General features: G+C 34.2%; 2 protein-coding genes across 3 annotated transcripts; one reads left to right on the top strand and one right to left on the bottom strand.

The window, feature by feature from the left end:
- Nucleotides 1-421: 421 nt before the first annotated feature.
- Nucleotides 422-7,101, top strand: LOC130723304 (uridine kinase-like protein 4). 2 transcript variants are annotated; one of them, XM_057574300.1, is made up of 15 exons: nucleotides 422-579; nucleotides 1,521-1,681; nucleotides 2,330-2,421; nucleotides 2,995-3,064; nucleotides 3,383-3,495; nucleotides 3,749-3,845; nucleotides 4,262-4,341; nucleotides 4,658-4,852; nucleotides 4,943-5,026; nucleotides 5,102-5,162; nucleotides 5,686-5,746; nucleotides 6,110-6,203; nucleotides 6,289-6,361; nucleotides 6,508-6,590; nucleotides 6,702-7,101. In XM_057574300.1, the coding sequence occupies exons 2-15, from the start codon at nucleotides 1,531-1,533 to the stop codon at nucleotides 6,873-6,875; spliced, it is 1,428 nt and encodes a 475-aa protein (XP_057430283.1). In that variant the 5' UTR covers nucleotides 422-579; nucleotides 1,521-1,530; the 3' UTR covers nucleotides 6,876-7,101. The 2 variants fall into 2 exon arrangements, with proteins under 2 accessions (XP_057430283.1, XP_057430284.1); XM_057574301.1 differs by lacking the exons at nucleotides 422-579; nucleotides 1,521-1,681; nucleotides 2,330-2,421 and adding an exon at nucleotides 2,438-2,524.
- Nucleotides 7,102-9,863: 2,762 nt separating this feature from the next.
- LOC130725303 (probable pectinesterase 55) lies at nucleotides 9,864-11,209 on the bottom strand. The gene is made up of 4 exons (XM_057576545.1): nucleotides 10,998-11,209; nucleotides 10,544-10,691; nucleotides 10,227-10,445; nucleotides 9,864-10,118 (listed from the first exon to the last, which is right to left on the bottom strand). The coding sequence occupies exons 1-4, from the start codon at nucleotides 11,207-11,209 to the stop codon at nucleotides 9,864-9,866; spliced, it is 834 nt and encodes a 277-aa protein (XP_057432528.1).
- Between the last annotated feature and the right edge of the window lie 7,501 nt (nucleotides 11,210-18,710).

Here is an 18,710-nt window from a genome sequence, read left to right as displayed (position 1 = left end):
TTGGGTCTTTTGACCCTCCAAATTAAAAAAAACAAAGTAAGACCATAGTTTAAGTTTAATTTTAGTCTTATGTACTAAATAAAAAAATTCAGTTTTGATAATAGAAACACTCTGTATCATTTGGTACACTTAATTTTATGGCAGTTTAACACTGTCTCAAAAATGGAAATGGACAGAAAAAATAACTTTGCCATTTTTGTGGCAGATCAAAACCGCTACAAAAGATGTGTCGAAAGTAGTCTAGGCCATGAATCTTTATTGAAAAAAAAAACAATTGAAAAATATTATCTTACGTGGTGGAAGATAACTTTAAGAAAAAGAATGCAGAACTAAGGTAGGTGAAAGTGATAAATTTGTAGAAAATAGTAAAATACAGGGTCCATTTATCCAATTTTCCAACCACGAGTAGATATAAACCAAACCGATATAAAGAGACAACACATAAGCTTTCGTCAATGTAATGTGTACGTGTAGTTGACATGTACATACACTCCGTACTCTGTGTCTCTCTGCAATAACTCTCACCTTCTTCAATTTCAGTTTTCTTCTTCACACAAGTTCTTGTGTTCACTTCACCAGGTACGTTTTGGAACCAACACCCTTTGACTGTTCGGTACAGCAATCCTTACTATGCATTGCTTGGTTTTTGTTTGGGATTCTATTTTGATCAAATTTCCAATCTTTTTTATTTATTTTTCTGTTTCTTATTGGATCTGGAAAACCCATTTGAGTACTAAGGTTGTGGTTGCTGGGGTGTGTGTTATTTGTAAAGTGTTGAAGTGGGTGAGCATAAAGTTGGATTTTTTGTAATTTCTCTTTTTGGCGTTCTAGTTGCATTTGAAGGAGCTTGCTGTTTTGTTTTTGTCTATGATGTTTTATTCACTTGGTTCTTGTAACTGGAAAATCATTGTGGACTACTACTTTGCTGGGAGGATTGTCATGAACTACTATGATCAATTGATAGTTGAATATATCATATATGATGCTTTGGACTACTTTGTTTGATACTGATAGATAAAGGGAAAATGAAGTTGGGTTTAAATTTGTGTGTTTTACTTAAAGAATTTGAGTGTTTTGTCTAGTTGTAAAGTTGTGGTGAAGATTTAAGACTTGGGAGGTCTCAGAAGCCTTTGCAGTATTTCCTAATTCCTAGGTGTGCTTTGAGCAGCCTCATTTAATTTTTACCATAGCCTGTGACCATGTATTGTAAGAAAATTACCAGAGCTTGAATGGGTTTTCCACAATATCTCAATGTGCAATGGCTCCGGAAGACAAAGAAGTAGCATGCTACTTCAGGCTAGTTTAGTCAATGTCAATGAATGGTTGTTTATCAGAACTGAATTGTAACCTAAAGCACGAAAGAGTGAAATGTTTTACTTGATTCAATCAAACACATTGGCAAGCTGTGTATGAACTCTCCGTAATGTGAATGCTTTTACATGGTTCCAAGCTATGTATGAACTCTCTGTATCCAGATTTATTTCTCTTATCTTCATGATTTTTAACCGTTTTATTTCCAGGTCTTTGCCAATGAATGCTAAGTCAGCTTTAGATTTAATGGAGTCTTCATCAGAAGTTCATTTTTCGGGATTTCACATGGATGGTTTTGAGAAAAGAGAGGCCAACACTGAACAACCAACAACATCGGCAACTGACATGTATAAACAACCTTTCATAATAGGTGTGTTTTCTTATGGCTAGCAGCTAAAGTATTAGTAGTAGTAGTAAAGTCACCACCAACTACCTATTTGGGTCCTTAGAGGTGCTAGAGACTATAAATCATAAATGGATTGGGTTCTGTTCTGCCAAAGAAAATGTTACCAGCTCTGTTCTTTTTCACTTTGGATGTATTTCACATGAGCCATTAAGTTGTGTTGACTGTTGAGTGTACTTGAATAAAATTCCTGTTGAAGAGCACCACAGAAAAATAACCTAACCGAGGTCTGAATTTATGTTCAACACAAGTTTAGTTGAAATAATAGAATTTATTTGCTGGAAATATATGTTTCTTTGAAAGAAAAATAACCTACTGAGGTCTGAATTCATGTTTGCAGTGAAAAGAAATACTTGAGCTTTTAACAATTTACATGAAATTAAATTACTTAGCAGTTTATAGAGGTGTTCATATGCTAACATCATAATTTCATTTCACCTTATATCCCATTACACTGTCATTTTATGCTACAAATTCTGTCAACTTATATATCATCTTATGTTTATAAAGTAGAGCTTCCTGCACAATAAGTTAGGATGCCTTGTTTTCAATCTCATAACTTGTTTCATCTTAATGATTCTAATTTTATTTTCTAATTTTTGTTTTATGCTACAGGTGTTGCTGGGGGTGCTGCATCTGGCAAGAAAACAGTTTGTGACATGATTATTCAGCAACTTCATGACCAGCGAGTTGTCCTTGTTAATCAGGCAATGCATTCTTCCTATTTATACTTGCTGGTGGTCTAATTGAGAATGTATTATGATTTACTGTTTGTGACTCAAAATGATCATCGAGGCAAACAATCAGTCGGTTAGTTCTTCAAGCCTCTAGCATCCTGTTCTCTAAGGAAAACAATCAGTCTTTTACTATCTTTATTTTCAATTTTATGGTAAAATAGACACCTTGACACCATAATGCATCACCCTCTTTTTTTATGATTAGTTTTGATATTGTGTCTTGCTTCTGCCAAACCTCCTCTTGTATTAATAATATTTACCTCTTTTTCTCAAATTTCCCTTCAAAATGTCATAATATGAAGTTTGTATACCTTTATTTTGGGTAACATAGTTGAAAAATATTCTGAATGTCTTTTCTTTATCATTCATTATATTTTCTTTTCTCCCCCCCCCCCCTGGTTTATCACTTCTATTAATTGTTTCTTTCTTCAGTTTGTGTTATTTATCTTTTCTGGATCATATTTCAAAGTATGGACTAAATGTTTCTTATTGCACGTCCTGATACATTTGGGCTTAATAGATAAACTAATTTATTTATGACAGGATTCCTTTTACAATAACTTGACTGAGGAGGAAGTTACAAGAGTGCAGGATTACAATTTTGACCATCCTGGTCAGTACAATTATACTTATTCTATTCTTATTCTTGACTTTCTCTTAATATCAAGATATTATGAACGATGTCCTCTTTCTTTAGTTCTATTTATTGGAAAAGTTGTGAATCTGTTTTTCCGAAAATGCATTTTGAGGATGAGGTTCCAAACCCTTTAATAGTTCTCATGTTCCAGCCAACCAATTATGAACACATTAGCACAGGATTGTACATAAAATTTGATGGTTTAGCAAGATAAGGAAGAATGGAAGATATATAACATTTTAATTTTCTTAATGGCTATGTGATTGTTTTGTACTTCTGTTATTATATCATCAGATGCTTTTGATACTGAGCAATTGCTACTTGTTATGGACAAGTTGAAGCGTGGCGAAGCTGTAGACATCCCGAAGTATGATTTTAAAAGTTGCAAGACTGATGTGTTAAGAAGGGTATATCTCTAGACTTCCTTGTTTAATTATCTCTATACCCTTTGTTTCTTAAAATGCTTAACAGCTTAAGATTGAAATTCTAATTTTGAAGTTGTGAATATCATGCAAAAGAATAAATTTGTTATTTTTTTCTGCATATAGAAAGTATAAAATATATGTGCATGATTATCCAAATGCATATCTCAAACACAGTGTTGCATGCGAAATTGTTGTCATTATCATTACATTTTATATTCCTTTAACCTGTTTTCAGGTAAACCCTTCAGATGTTATAATTTTGGAAGGGATCCTTGTTTTCCATGATCCACGTGTTCGGGAGTTGATGAGTATGAAGATATTTGTTGACACAGGTCCTTTATTGTTGTTGCTCTACCTTTGGCTCGGAATTAATTTTATTATATGTTCGAGATTTTTGTTAGATTCATTTTCTTTCATCTCTTTGAACTAGTTCACCCTCCCCCTTCTTTTCATAAGCCACATTGTGATATAAGAAAATCACATGCTGAATTGTTCCTTGTTATTTAAAAAAAAAATGATTTTTTTGTTTGCATGGGTTGGGGTGGATATGCTATTGAGTCTATGACACTTTGACCCTATATCTTCAAATTTGTTACTTTTTTTTCATTTATTTGTCAGTTCTATATTATTATTAAATTGTTTCTTATGCGTACCTTCTATAATAAATTTATAAGCCTGTTCATTTTCTGTGTTGTTGTTGGCACACTAAGTTAAGCTGTCACTTACCATTTCTAAAAAATCAGTGCAGATGCTGATGTTCGTTTGGCAAGAAGAATTAGGCGTGATACTAATGAGAAGGGTCGGGATATTGGAACTGTTCTTGATCAGGTAGCAATTTTTTGCCACACCATTTGTGCCACCATTAGCATGCTTTGATTATCTCTTGCTTCTTTTTCAGATTGATCATATTTACTTCATTGCATGACTTGAGAAATGTTATTGTAGTTTCACGCTGTTGATCCGCTACTATTTAAATTCCTTAAAGATGAAACCTATGATTATTCAGTATTTTTGTGGAATTAAATCATTAAGGATTGATTTGTATAATATCGGTGAAACACACATATTTTTATCAGATTTCAGTAGTTAATTTATTTGATCTTGATAGATATGGCAGCTGATTCTTATGTTATACTTGTTTCAGTATTCAAAATTCGTGAAGCCAGCTTTTGATGACTTTATTCTTCCAACAAAGAAGTACGCTGATATAATTATACCCCGTGGAGGAGATAATCATGTGGCCTGTGATTTGATTGTACAGCATATCCGCACAAAGCTCGGTCAGCATGACCTTTGTAAAATATATCCAAATTTGTATGTAATTCAGACAACTTTTCAGGTACCCATTTCACTTGCAACTTTTTTAACTTTCCAGTTATCCCACCAATAGCTTCAAACTTGGAATCATCATTATAATGCTTCTATGTAGATACGGGGAATGCATACTCTGATCCGTGATGCTCAAATAACAAAGCATGATTTTGTATTTTATGCTGATCGTTTGATTAGATTGGTAAGTAAACGCAGCTCATTTGAACACGGAAACTTTCTTACATTATTAATAATCATAATTCGCACGATTGACTAGGTTGTAGAACACGGCTTGGGGCATCTTCCCTTTACAGAAAAGCAAGTTATCACTCCCACGGGTAACCTTTTCTTTTCCAGTACTTGCCTTGTAAGATTATTTTGATATGCAAGTTTTGTGTGCTGTTTCCTATGCTGATCCTAGCAGCTAAAGGTTTTAACTGAATGAGCTAAATACCTTAGTTTGTATCATATTGCCTTGACAGATGATTTGTCCAAAATTTTCACTGTATATATCTTGGATAATGTGTATATTGGGTACCTAGTTTCTTGCATTCTGTCATCTTGTTCCCAAATTTGAGAAATACAAGAGTTACACGTTCTTAGTCATGCACTTTTTTAACTTCCATGTCAAGGAGCTTTTCTTGATAGATTGGGTACCAAATGTTTATTATGTTATAGAACTTGAGAGAGAAAATATTTGCTTTCCATGTTGTTAATTACAGCAATTACCATGCTGAACTAAGCTTTTACATCTGTCTCCATGTAGTTTTCATTCTTATTCTTCAACTTATATAATAGAGTTACTTTGTTTCATGTATAACCATCTTATGGTAACTGTTGATGCATGTCCTCAAAATGCAGGTTCTGTATACACTGGTGTGGATTTTTGTAAGAGATTGTGTGGTGTCTCTGTCATCAGGAGGTATTAGCCAGTCCAAAGCTGGAGTTACAACTCACATGGCCATTTGAATATTAGATTAAACATTTTTATCCATGCTTCAAAGTATTGAATAACATGTCTTCTCTTAATAGATAATTAGATATGATATAATTCAATAAATAAAGGAAAGATCCATTGTTGATTTGGATTTAGAAGTACCAAATTCATTAGATTGCATATGGTGGCATTTTTTTTTTGCCTCGGAATTGTAATAAACCTATCCTTGTTAACTAGATCCTTCCTCCTCCCTCCTTGGTTTGATGTGAAGTTACATCTCTGCAGTTTATAATTTATTGTTTAGCAAAACACTTTCCTTTATCCTATATGATATTCTACAAATTTCAGTGGGGAGAGTATGGAGAATGCTTTAAGAGCTTGCTGTAAAGGTATCAAGATTGGGAAAATTTTAATTCACAGAGAAGGTGACAATGGTCAGCAGGTTTGTCCATCTGCACGTATGCTTTGATGCGTATCATGTTTCATTTTTTCATCACTGACTTCTTATCCTTTAATCAAATGAACAGCTAATATATGAAAAGTTACCAATGGATATCTCAGACCGGCATGTGTTGCTGTTGGACCCTATCCTCGGCACAGGTTTGTTATTCTCTTGTTTGTCGTCACCCTTGTTCTGAAGTTTCAAGTGTCTGCAGACTATTGCAACTTTATTATAGCTACAAATTAATTAGTATAATGAGAGTGGATTGAAAATTGTTTTTTTGTTTGCTGATTTTCATGTTTAGGTAATTCGGCTGTTCAAGCAATTTCTTTGCTTATAAGAAAGGGTGTACCAGAGTCCAACATTATATTTCTTAATCTCATATCTGTAAGTTGACAGTGCCTTAATCTCTCTATATGTCTTGCTCTTTTATTGAATTATGAATGTTTTTCCCTTGCTTCTTTTTTTGATGAGTTGCATTTATCTTCTCATGTTCAGGCTCCTTTAGGTGTGCATGTGGTATGCAAAAAATTTCCAAAAATTAAAATAGTGACATCTGAGATTGAGATAGGTTTGAATAAAGATTTCCGTGTCATACCGGGCATGGGCGAGTTTGGCGATAGGTACTTTGGAACAGATGATGATGAACAACTGGTGGTTCCTTCCCAGTAGTTACACCTTGGGGGCGAATTCCACAATATTTTAGGTTGATTGTTATTATTATTAATGAGAGATTCCTATGGAAGTATGATAGAATTTGCTCAATCACTATTATGCTGGACATCTGTCTTTTAGTTCAAAATCAATTTTTACTCTATGGAGCCTTGGATCACCATTTCATTATCCTTTTGTTGTGTATTTTATAAAATGGCATGTGGATGCTCCAATGATTATTTCATCTTACCTTTTACTTCCACAATTGTTCTATGGTGGGAAGTTCCATAATCATTTCTTGAGAGAAGTTTCGGAGTATCACTTATGGGGTTACCATGTTTAAGATTATGTACTCACCTCCAATCTAAACACTAGAAGAGGATGGTGGGTTAGAGCTTTCGACAAAATGGTTGATTAGTATTAATGAGGTGGCTGAAATATTATTAATAAGCAATAAGCTACTACTCGCTACTGAGAGGGATTTTTCTATGCAAGGGTGATATTAAGCCTTCATTAGAGTTACCCCCTTGACACCTATTGTCTGTAACTTGAAACAAAGTCTCTGATGTATATTTCTTAAAATTCATGCTAAGCTTAACCCTACTTTAAAAAGCTTGGTTTAGGGTTGATTTACCCTTTTATTAAAACTTCGGTCATATTTTTATAATATGGAACTTATTGACACACTTTCACATCCAGAGATGGATATTTCATGGGGGGAATTTGCAGGACTGGACATGTGACACCCTGACTTACTCTTAGTCTATAGTTTGAAATAATAATCAGCCAAAAACTGAGATAAATAAAATTACATAAGATGTTCAATGTAAATAATGACATTAGTCTGTTTCTTCTTTCAAATAGATCGATCACGTGACATATTCCCAATGCAATTGGTTGGATTGGCCGACCCACTCTTCATAACAATGAGAGCTACCACCACGTATTTGGTTTCTATCTCCAAAAATCCTTCACTTTAATATTGATTTATATTATATCGTTAATTTTCCCTTTAGCGATATTTTTTCAAAGTCTATTTACTTAAACGATCACCTTATATATTCACTTTATATTATTTTAAGACTTTGTCTCCGGCATGAATAAGTAGTATTAATGTTATCACTTTGATTAAAGTTACGGTTCCCACTAGGGTGGGCAAGTTTTATTTTGGTCCACCGGTGGACCAGGCCTACACACCGTTTGATTTAAGAATCTTGGAATATTCTTTATTTGAATGGCTAGGATTTGATGGATGATAAAAGGGCAAAAGTGGAAATACACCCCTCCCTTCTTCTTCTCCATTTTTACTGGTTCTGCAACCTCCTCCGCCACAACCACCACCTTCCGCCGGAGCATACCCCCGCCCCCTCCCTCGCGAGCTCCGACCCTGATGCAGAAGTTAAGAACCAGATGCAGAGCAGCAGAAGTTAGGAACCCCAGCCAACCCCAGAAGTCAAGAATCCAGCCCCAACAACACAAACACTGTAAGTCTTCTCCCTTGGAAAATGACGGTGGCTTCCATAATCAACCCCCAGAACTTCATCTTTTTCTTCTTTCTTCCCCAGATCCGTCTCCCACCCCTCTTCCCACAATCCCACCAATAAACCACTACAACAACGAACCCTCAGCCTTTCCTTACCTCAACGACAAGCCCTCACCAGTAGGAAATCATTGAATCAGTCAAAGAAAATCCAGTAGGAAAAATGTTCTACATAACAAACTATTAACCAGAAGTGAATCAACACAGATGCATGTCCAAAAATGGCAACTCAGAAGAGGAAGCAACAAACCCCCACCCCCAAAACCCATAAAACCACCCCCACCGGCTATCCCCAGAACCCCATCAAAACCTACCCTCTCCGCATATATGTTCAGGTAGCCGTCGCGGGACTCGGCGCCCATTGCGGCGTCGTTTGCGACACCGCCGCGGAGGCGGGGTCAGAGGACGAGGTTGGAAAGAGGAGCAATTCGAAGGGTTAAGGGAGGGGTTTGCCATGGAGGGTTAAGTAGAAGGAGGATAGGTGGTGTGATTCCGGAAACAGAGCGTTTCAGGTCGGCGAGGGTTTGATCGTCGGTGACGGATTCGTGACGGAGTTGTTGGAGGTGCAACGATTGGATGAAGATTTGGAGGGGTGTGTTTTGGTCATCCACTTCAGTCCATTTCCTATCTGAATGAAGAAAGGAACGATTAGGAAGAAGTGGACAGAGATGGCTGGGGTTGGCGGTGGACCGGTGGCTGGTTAGGAAGAGGTGGGGGAAGAGGAAAAACCGAAAAGGGAAAGGGAAAGAGAGCAGGAAGAGGAAAAGGGTAAAAGGGAAGAGGAAATGTCAAAATTATCCTCTGGTCCACCGGTGGACCAAAATGAAATTAGCCCACCCTAGTGGGAACCTAAAGTTACTACTAAATTTTCTAAAACAGTATTGATAACTCACTTATTTTTACTCGTCAATTTTTCTATATTTTTTAATGAAATTTTCTCTATCATTAATAAGTATTATTTTAAGTTAATAATATAATTAGTAAAATATAATGAATACCCTTTTGAAATTTTAAATAACGATCAATAAAAGGAGACTCACAATAGTGACAGATCGAGCGAGTATAATATTTCTCATATTGTCTGAATTAAAGTTGTAATAAACAATAATTAACGAAGAAATATTTATTTTTGTCGCTTTTCCATGTATATTGAACAAATACAAAATAATACATGAGTCACATTGATTCAACTTCAGGTGAAGATTTTTGTTGGCAATTTGTTAACCCACCCTTCTTCATCAATATAAGAGATACTCAAGAATTTATTGACCGCAGACTTACTCAAGTGCTTCATCCATTTCACGCGCGGAACTTTCACTCCTGGTCCTCTGTTTCTATTCTCCACAAATGTGATGGTTTCTCTGTATTATTGAAGTTTATATATAAATATATATTTTTGAAAAATTATATACATATATATATATATATATAAAGAATAATCTGAAATACATATATAATTAAATATCTTACTCGTGCCCTGCATATTTCCGAGAACTCCAACCCCCAGGTCGAACCACATTTGTTAAGAATGAATTGGCTATGATGACCCTAGAATAAGCAGCCATAGCTCTTCCAAGTTCAGCTTTTCCTCCTGTCCCGTTTATGATACAATTTTTAAACACAAACCCACTTGGATCATTTGGTGAATCCCTTTCATGTGCTGTGATAACTCCATCCATTTTGGGACCAAACTTCCCCATTGAAAAAAATATTGTACTTGCCTATAATATATGATCATGACCAATTGTGAAATGCTACTAGTGAATTACTTGTAGGACTAAAGAATATCAATAGAGGAATATGAATGAGTTTTTATTTATTTTAATTACCTCAAAAATTGATTGACCATTCCCGAATATGAAATCAACTCCACCTTGAATGTAGCAATTATGGTAGTAATGGCGACCATATTCATCATATAAGGTATCTTGCACCCCTAGAAAAGCACAATTAAAGAAAGCACATTTGTCTGCATGGACCCGAGCTGCCACAGCTTGTGTAATCTTGTTTTTCTCCTCCTCTAATATTACAGGGCGGTTTAATATATTCTAATTATATAATAAAAAGTTATTATTTAATTTTATAATTATAAAACAAATGAAACAAATATCTTTCTAACATAGATCTAGATGACTAGTTCAATTACCTTGAAAGTAATGCCCTTTGCTACTGTATTATTTGCATTTGAATAGAAAGTAGCACCTTCATGTGTACTCCATTCGATACTTGTCGAGCCGCTACCACCTCCTTCAAGATAAATACATGATTTGTTCATGGGAATTTCAATTTGCTCTCTGGATTACACCAAGTGCACATCATGCTTATTTTATTAGACTCTTAACTCTAAGAAAAATAATACGCGAAAAATATATGCTAGATAGAAAACACTTCACATTAGTCTGTGTTGACAAAAACTGGAAATGTTAGTCACATTTTTTTTTTCAATATAAGTATTAACATTTTTTATTTATAAATTCAATTTAGCTCACCTATATAAATTATTTTGCAAAGAGATTAATTTTCTAGAAAAATATATCAAAGTTTAATAGTAAATTTTGTTATTGTGATTATTTCTGATATACTGAAAGCAAATATATTACCTGTAAACACCAGAAGAAATTTTGATGTGAATCCATTGAGAATTTCCTGCAGGAACAAAATCAATGGCATTTTGAATTGTTCTGAAATCTCCTTTGCCTGATTGGTTCACGGTAATGGCCTTGGGTGGATTGCCACAGATCATTGATTCATAAGCATCAAATGCAAGGAATTGCAATGTAAAAATAATAGATAATATTTGGCGAGACTGCATATTTTTTAGTAAGGTAACACAACAACAAGTGTAATACTTAATACATTATTATTTTATGTTATATATAAAAAATGTATTAAGTATTTGCAAAACAATTATTCTAACTTTAATACTTAATAAATTATATATATATAAAAACATAGTAAATAATTTATTACTTTTTAAAAATTCCTAAATTTGTGATTAATAATTAAGATGAAAATAATTTTAATATTAATACATTATAAATAAAAAATTTACAATTAGTCATAAATATTATATATTATCAACTACTAATTAATATTGGTATGAATGTAAAAATTAAGTAAATTAACTATTATTATTATTATTATTATTATTATTACTATTATTATTCTTTAAGACTTTACTAAAGTTGTGATACATAATGAAATTAAAATAGTATTAATATTTAATTTAAATATAAGAAAATAATTTTTTACAGTAAGTAATTAATATGATGAATAATATAAAATTTTATTAATAATTAAATAATATTTTTTGTAAGATAAGTCAATTTCATCTTCAAAAATGATAAGTCAATTTCATTTTTAGTTATTATTATCATCATTTTTTAAATTGTTTTGCAAATTTGTGTTTTTTTTTTTTTTGAAAATATTTTTCCCAATTTGTTATTTTTAATTTGAATCTTAATATCTAAAATAATGACTAAAATTAAATATTTTTAATAGGTAATAAATACATTTATTAATGTGAGTCAATTTCAATTTTACATATTGTTATTTGTTTGGTACTTAAATTTTTGCCAAGTTGTGATTATTAACTAAAATTTAAATAGTAATTTATTTTTATTTATATATTATGAAAAATGATGAATTTTAAAATTAGTAATTAATATAATGAATAATATAAAATTTATTAATATCTAATTAATTATTTTATCATGTGAAGTGAGTCAATTTCACTATTAGTTTTTACTAACATAATTCCTTTTAATTTTTTCCCAAGTGATTAATAATTAAAATTTAAATGATAATATTTTTTCATTTTTAAATATATATAAAAAAATTATAATTAGTAATTAATATAATGAATAATATAAAGGTATACTTATATATATGTTGATACTAGTGTTTTTTTACCCGTGCGATGCACAGGGAATATGTCTGTCGTATTTTATATGTAAATAAATACGTTGATTTTTTAAAATATAATAAACAAAGATGAAATATAAGAGTCTGAAATGCAAAGTAAACGATTGATTAACTAATAAAAAGATTGGTTAACGAAATCTCAAATTCTACAAAACATATAAGGGGACGAATTTGTCGTATTTGATACATCAATCAATACGTTTTTTTTAAATATATTAGACAGATGGAATATAAGTGTTTGAAATGCGAAGCAAACGACTGATTAACTAATAAGAAGATTGGTTAAAGAAATCTCAAATTCTCTAAAACATATAAGAGGATGGTTTTACGGTGTCTAATAAACAATAGCAGAAAAGCACAAATTTCAATTTAGTAAATGTGATAGAAACTTCTTACTTATGTTGGGTTGAATGTGCTTTCAAGTTGATCACGACTTGAACCCAAACACACCCTTATTTGACCGAATTCTTATAGTTGTGTATCAACATTCAAGTTAATTTTGGTGTTTTTTAAATAAAATATGGCAAAAGAGGGTGCTTCTGTTTTTTTTTTCATGGCTTCAATTTCAATAATTTGCGAAGACCAGAGTCAGAAGACGTTAAAGTTATCCTTGGAATGTACTCTGTTTTACCCGGCCTAATCCCTGATAAAATAGTTGCAACAATTATATATTGAGTAAGATGAGTGACTGTCAACCGGGTCCCATTACACAAACCAGCCGCTTGGTCTATGTTTCGAAGAAGCATGATCGGAGCTCCAACTTTCAATATTAGTATGTGGTTTGGAATTCCCAAGCACTGGAGTTTAAAAACTCAGAGGTGAACCATTCTGCGTTAACCTCATAATCCTAATCCGATCTGCATGGGTTATCATAGCTCAAATACTCTCTCTCGACACCAGGAAGCTTTGACTACATGTAGTTGTTGACTTGCTCAACACTCTCGAGGGTTGCGGCAAGAATTACTCTTTCTTTATTATATTTACCCATTGAATATCTTTTTGCTTTTTCCTTGACGTGAATCTCTTATAAATGGAGCATGATCGCGTTGGATTTTATTTATTTTAATATTTAATATAATCACTTTTAAAGCATAAATTCTAGTGCTTCGCGCAACATCATCTTATGGCAGACATCTGTCCCGATCGCGACACGTTGTAGAGGTAGAAATAACAGCCATCAAATCTCTGCGTGTCCATGGTAGCTTTGTGGACCCTCAGCACCAGATCCACACATTTTTCCTGGAATTAACATTAAATAAATAATAAGATAAATTAAGACAAAATCAAGAAATAAACAACATAAATCCTAATCAAATCTAAAATTTAAGAAAGTACTAATTAAAGATAGATAAAAACTATCAGAATCTAGCAAATTATAATAAAAACTCATAAAATCCGGAATTAAATATAAATACGAAAATTCAATAAAAATACCATAAAAATTCATTAATACTCTAAAAGTAAAATAAAAGACTCACAATAAAAGAGAAGTTATCTAATGGAATTACACGTGGAAAAAGAAATGTGAGAATTAACCTTGTATCGACACGTGAGACAGAATGCATTAGGAGTTGACACGTCACCAATTTGCTCTTTTCCATTAATTCTGTTTAACAATATTATAACTTATTTTTTTTTTGAAATATAAAGGATTATATATTATTATCCACAAAAAACCCTTAAGGACAAAACCCTTAAGGAGAGAGTACAACCCCAATAAAAACGAGGCAGTTTGACAGATAATAAAAAAAGCAAAACAGACCAAGCCAAGGGATACAAGCCAAAAAGAAGACCCTAAGACTATACAAGCATAACCCTATAGAAAAAAAATAAATCAAGACATAAAGTGTTCCTCGTATACCTTTTCCAGACCTCGAATAGCATCAATGTCATTCCCCTCAAACTCTAGCCCCAAGACTTTACCAATAAGCCAGGTCTTTTTCGATCGCGTGAAGTAACGCCCTCCACTAGCTTGATCTGGAGCCTCCGACGCCAAGGGTGTAGAGGTGAAAAGATCCTCCTGAACCTCCTCAAGAACCGGAGGCAGAACAATAGGTCTCTGACAAGGGGGAAACTTTTTAGGACGCCCCCGCCGGCGAGGTTGCTGAACTGGAACCTCTGCTTAAGGCCCCTCCTCAAGTGAAGAACTTGCAACTTCCGCACCCCCAACCACAGGTACCAAACTCGAAGAAAGGTGAGACTCCGGCAGAACCAGCGGGTCTACCTGAAGCGGCGGAGAAGCTTCATCGACAGCTGCACTAAAACCAGAAGCTACCAACTCAGAAGACTCGGCGCTCTCCAAAAGCCCACACCCAAACCTCACACCCGCAGAAGGGGAGGTCCTCGGAAAAACCGAATTCCTTAATCCCACCATCAACGACAGAATAGAGGGGGCAGCAAGAAAACTAAAGCGTAGGCGCGGAACATCAGCGCATTGGAGGCATCTGCTCCACCTTCCAGCCGAGGGACCCTGAAAAAGGAAAGAAAGCAACCCTTTTTCCAAGAACCCCTGCCCCACTGAAAGAACAGCAGCAGGGGAACCACCATTCTGCACTACCACCGCATCTATCGCTTCAGCCGCTTCTAACACACCACTATACCATCGAGCCTTCCTAGCAGAATCCATGAGCTGACCATCTTGCACTCCAACGCTCCCTTTAATCTCTCTCACATCACTATCCAAACCTGAACCTGAAATCTCTGGAAAGAGGACCAAATCCGGAACTCTAAAATTCTGAACAGCAAATCTCCCAGAATTATCAAACATCCTCAACTCATCCTTGGAGAAGGAAGATGAGTTGCTTACCTTTTTAATCCCCAAGACAGTATCACGCCAGGACAGAAGGGTAGAAGTAGTGCCTACCTTCCATTGTTGCCCCAACGCAGAGGACCTCTTCCCCTGTTCTGAACTGCTCTGAGAATCAACCCGATTCTTATCTGAAACAGAATTTTCAACCCTAGGAAACCTGGCCATAGAAGCTGATAGATAAGTTTTGCCCAATTTAAGCCCATCGAGCCCCTCAATCGCCTTCAAAGCCTGCTCACGAACCCCATATCTGACGAAGCCAAAGTGCCAATTTCTTCCAACCTTTCTCTGTCGTTGAACAAAGAGGTTGATAACCTTACCATATTTGGAGCAAAGATCACGGAGCTGCAAGTAATCGCTCTTCTCTGCTAACCCATCGATGAACACTGAAAAGCACCTCCTCCTTCTCCCGTGATTTCCGTCTGAGCCACCATCAGTTTCGCCGTCTAGCTCTCCACCGTCCGCCTCTCCCTCCACGTTGCTGTCGTCGCGGGCCGCCGTCGAGCCCCTCCGATTCGCCGCCGCCGTCTTCGTATCACATGGTCCAGAAACCCTCGTAGAGGGGTTCAAACGCATTGTTACGAGGTTTTTTCAAAAGGTATAATATTATAACTTATTTAAAAAATATATCTACCTATTTAAATTCTTTGATATGAACTAAGATTTAAATAGGTTTTAAGGCTTTAAGAAATTCAACACAACCCAACCGATTCACATTCATATTTATAAATTTTTTCTTTTGAAACACACATTCATATTTTTAATTTTGATATGACATGTTTATATATAGATTTATGTTATTATATTAGCTCGTAAATTTGTTGGCAAATTCCATTTAAATTTGTTGATCTAATTTAATATTTTATTATAAAACATATGTTTAAAAAAATCATACCTGATTTTCAAGAATATAATGATAGATACTAAAAAAACTTATAAGAGATGATATACAATGTTGTTAAGATTTAAATTTGTTTATCTCAAACTTATTTACGTAATGATTGTTTTAAAAAATATAATGGTACTTTTTATATAATAAAAAAGAAGATTTAAGATTTTTAAATTAGCCAAGATATGGCTGATGCAGTATCTTAGATAAATAGGGAAAATCTTTTAAAAAAATATCTATAAATATAATTATTTTAGAACATGATGATTGTTCTTAAAAAAATAAAAACATAATGCATTCGGTTGTTATCTCATTGGATTTTATCTGAAATTTTACATAATATCTATTATTTAGTTTAGAATATAATGATTGTTTAAAAAAAATATAATGATACTTTTTATATAAAAAAGAAGATTTAATATTTTTAAATTAGCCAAGATAGATTTGTTTTGGAAATATATTTTAGGTGCAGAAATTTCAATTGATACTTTTTATGTAATCATACTTTTTATATAAACTCATATTTAAAATAGATCACTACACAACAAAACATGACAAAGAGATCACAATCCGGGCAAATATCTTTTTGTGCTATACCTCTTGCACAGTAAGTTTTCAAAGCAGTTTGGATACACGTCGCATGTATACTATAGCATGTATACTATGCCATCTAAAGTTGAAGTGGCAATCAGACACATGCATGCATGAAATTAATTAGCCAATTTACATATTCTATTTTAATTTCACTACATTCAATTGTTTAGTGTTATTCACATGTTGGAATGTACCCTAACATAAAAGTCTTATGAGATGCATATCAAACGAAATAAAGTCATACTTGGCATTGAAATGAAGGCTTTTCCAAAGCCTCTTGAAGTGACACGGGTTGGAGGTGAGAGCAAACTGCTGAATATTTTGGCCTTTTCATGTATACATTGACCTACTGCACACTGAAAGGTGACTTCAGTAAATAAATGTTCAAGGGGAAAAAATGAATTCATGCATCTTACTCAGAATTTGGTATTCTTAATGATTGAAGAATTTAATTTGAATGTCCTCTTGGTGTTAAAAAGTTTCACAATATCATCCAATAACATGTTGCAATGTTTTTGAATGAGATGTTGTCCAATTAAATGTGAAAACACCACGTTGGAAACTGCAAACAAAAATTGGATGAAAATAATAGTATAAAAATTAAAAAGGAAAAGAGATACTTATCCAACATGATCAAAACGATATTGAACAGATAGTTATGATTTTGGTCTCCTCTGTGCGCTATAACTCCTTCCCTTCTCCGATATTGCGAACCTACAAAGGGGTAGTTCTAATTCAGAGTTCGATAGATATACAATTTGATAAAATAAAGTTCGAGGTGTCTAGCCACACATCCAAGGAAAAAATTACATCAAAGAGTAATCTATGAAATATAGCAAATAACAGAATGCTTAAGCAATGATCAAAAGGGAACAAACACGGTTTCAAAAATCAAACAACATAATGCAAGAATAAGGAAACAAAGACTAATTTCAAGTCTCTTAGATCACCATTCTCATTAGTCATTTGAGTCAACTTGTGCCATTTACACAGAAGTACAATAACAAAGTATCAGAAGCTGAATAAAAAGAAAAAGATCAAAATTATTTTGGCCATACCATGTTCAGCTGCACCAAGGATCAGTCCCCATGAAAGGCAAGAGGCTGAATAGGTTTTCTAAGCTATTCCAGCTGATTGAAAATAGATATTAAAACAAATACACCATATTATCATCAAATCAAATACCTTATGTGAAAGGCCCTATTTTAGTTTGTTTTGTTTTTGAGAAAGATTGAATAAAATGAGGGTTTTGTTCAAGTTTGGAAATTGGCAGATTTCAACTGTCAACTTGTGTGAATTTTTAGAGGGTCTTAACGACCTCATTTGGGAAAACTTCCTTCATGAGAGTTGTAGCCCTTTAAGTGTAGGAAGTTGAATCAGGTCATTCCGATATCGGTACCTCGAGATATTGTAGTTTTAGTGACGATGGTTTTGGTTGTACAGTACCAGCGGGTTAATTGGAGAATTTTCCTTTTAATTCCTGTTGTAATCTTGTTTTTATTAAAAAGTGGTTTGGTTTTCTCATAAGTCAGACCGGTTTAAGTGAGTAATTAGTTGGGTTCAGGGTTTTTACTTGTTTGGGCTTAGAAAGAAAATAATTTCAAAATCCTAGCCCATGCATGTGTAGCCGCGGGTTCAATAGGGTTTGGAGGGAGGAGTTTTTCTCATTCACACAAAATCTGAATTAGAAACCCTTGGGCAGCACCTCCATCACGTAAAAACAGAAGAGAGAAAGGAGAGGAGAAGAGAGGAGCCGCCACCTTCCACCCTTACCGCCGGCCGCCGTCGTGAAGGGGAGCAAGAGAGAGTGAGATCACGAGAGAGAGAGTGAGAGGATTCGAGAAGGAGAAAGAGGGAGGGAACTTGGACAGCAAGGAAAAGCCTCTTCAAAACTTCATCCTTTTCTTCTTTCATCAAGGTTTTAGCAAGGTAAGGGCTGGTCCTAGGATTGGGTAGGTTGTTAGGGAATTGTTGCCATGATTTGTTGTGGAAAGTTTTGTTGTTGGAGGGTTTTGCATGAGGGTTTGGTTATGGGATAACTTGCTGGTTTTTTTTATGATCATGATGCTTGCTGGATTTTGCCATGAGATACCATGTGTT

Source organism: Lotus japonicus, chromosome 6, assembly GCF_012489685.1.
Source record: "Lotus japonicus ecotype B-129 chromosome 6, LjGifu_v1.2".
Lineage (NCBI taxonomy): Eukaryota > Viridiplantae > Streptophyta > Magnoliopsida > Fabales > Fabaceae > Lotus > Lotus japonicus.
The sequence above is the reverse complement of the archived record's forward strand: the minus strand, read 5'-3'. Positions and strand labels throughout refer to the sequence as shown.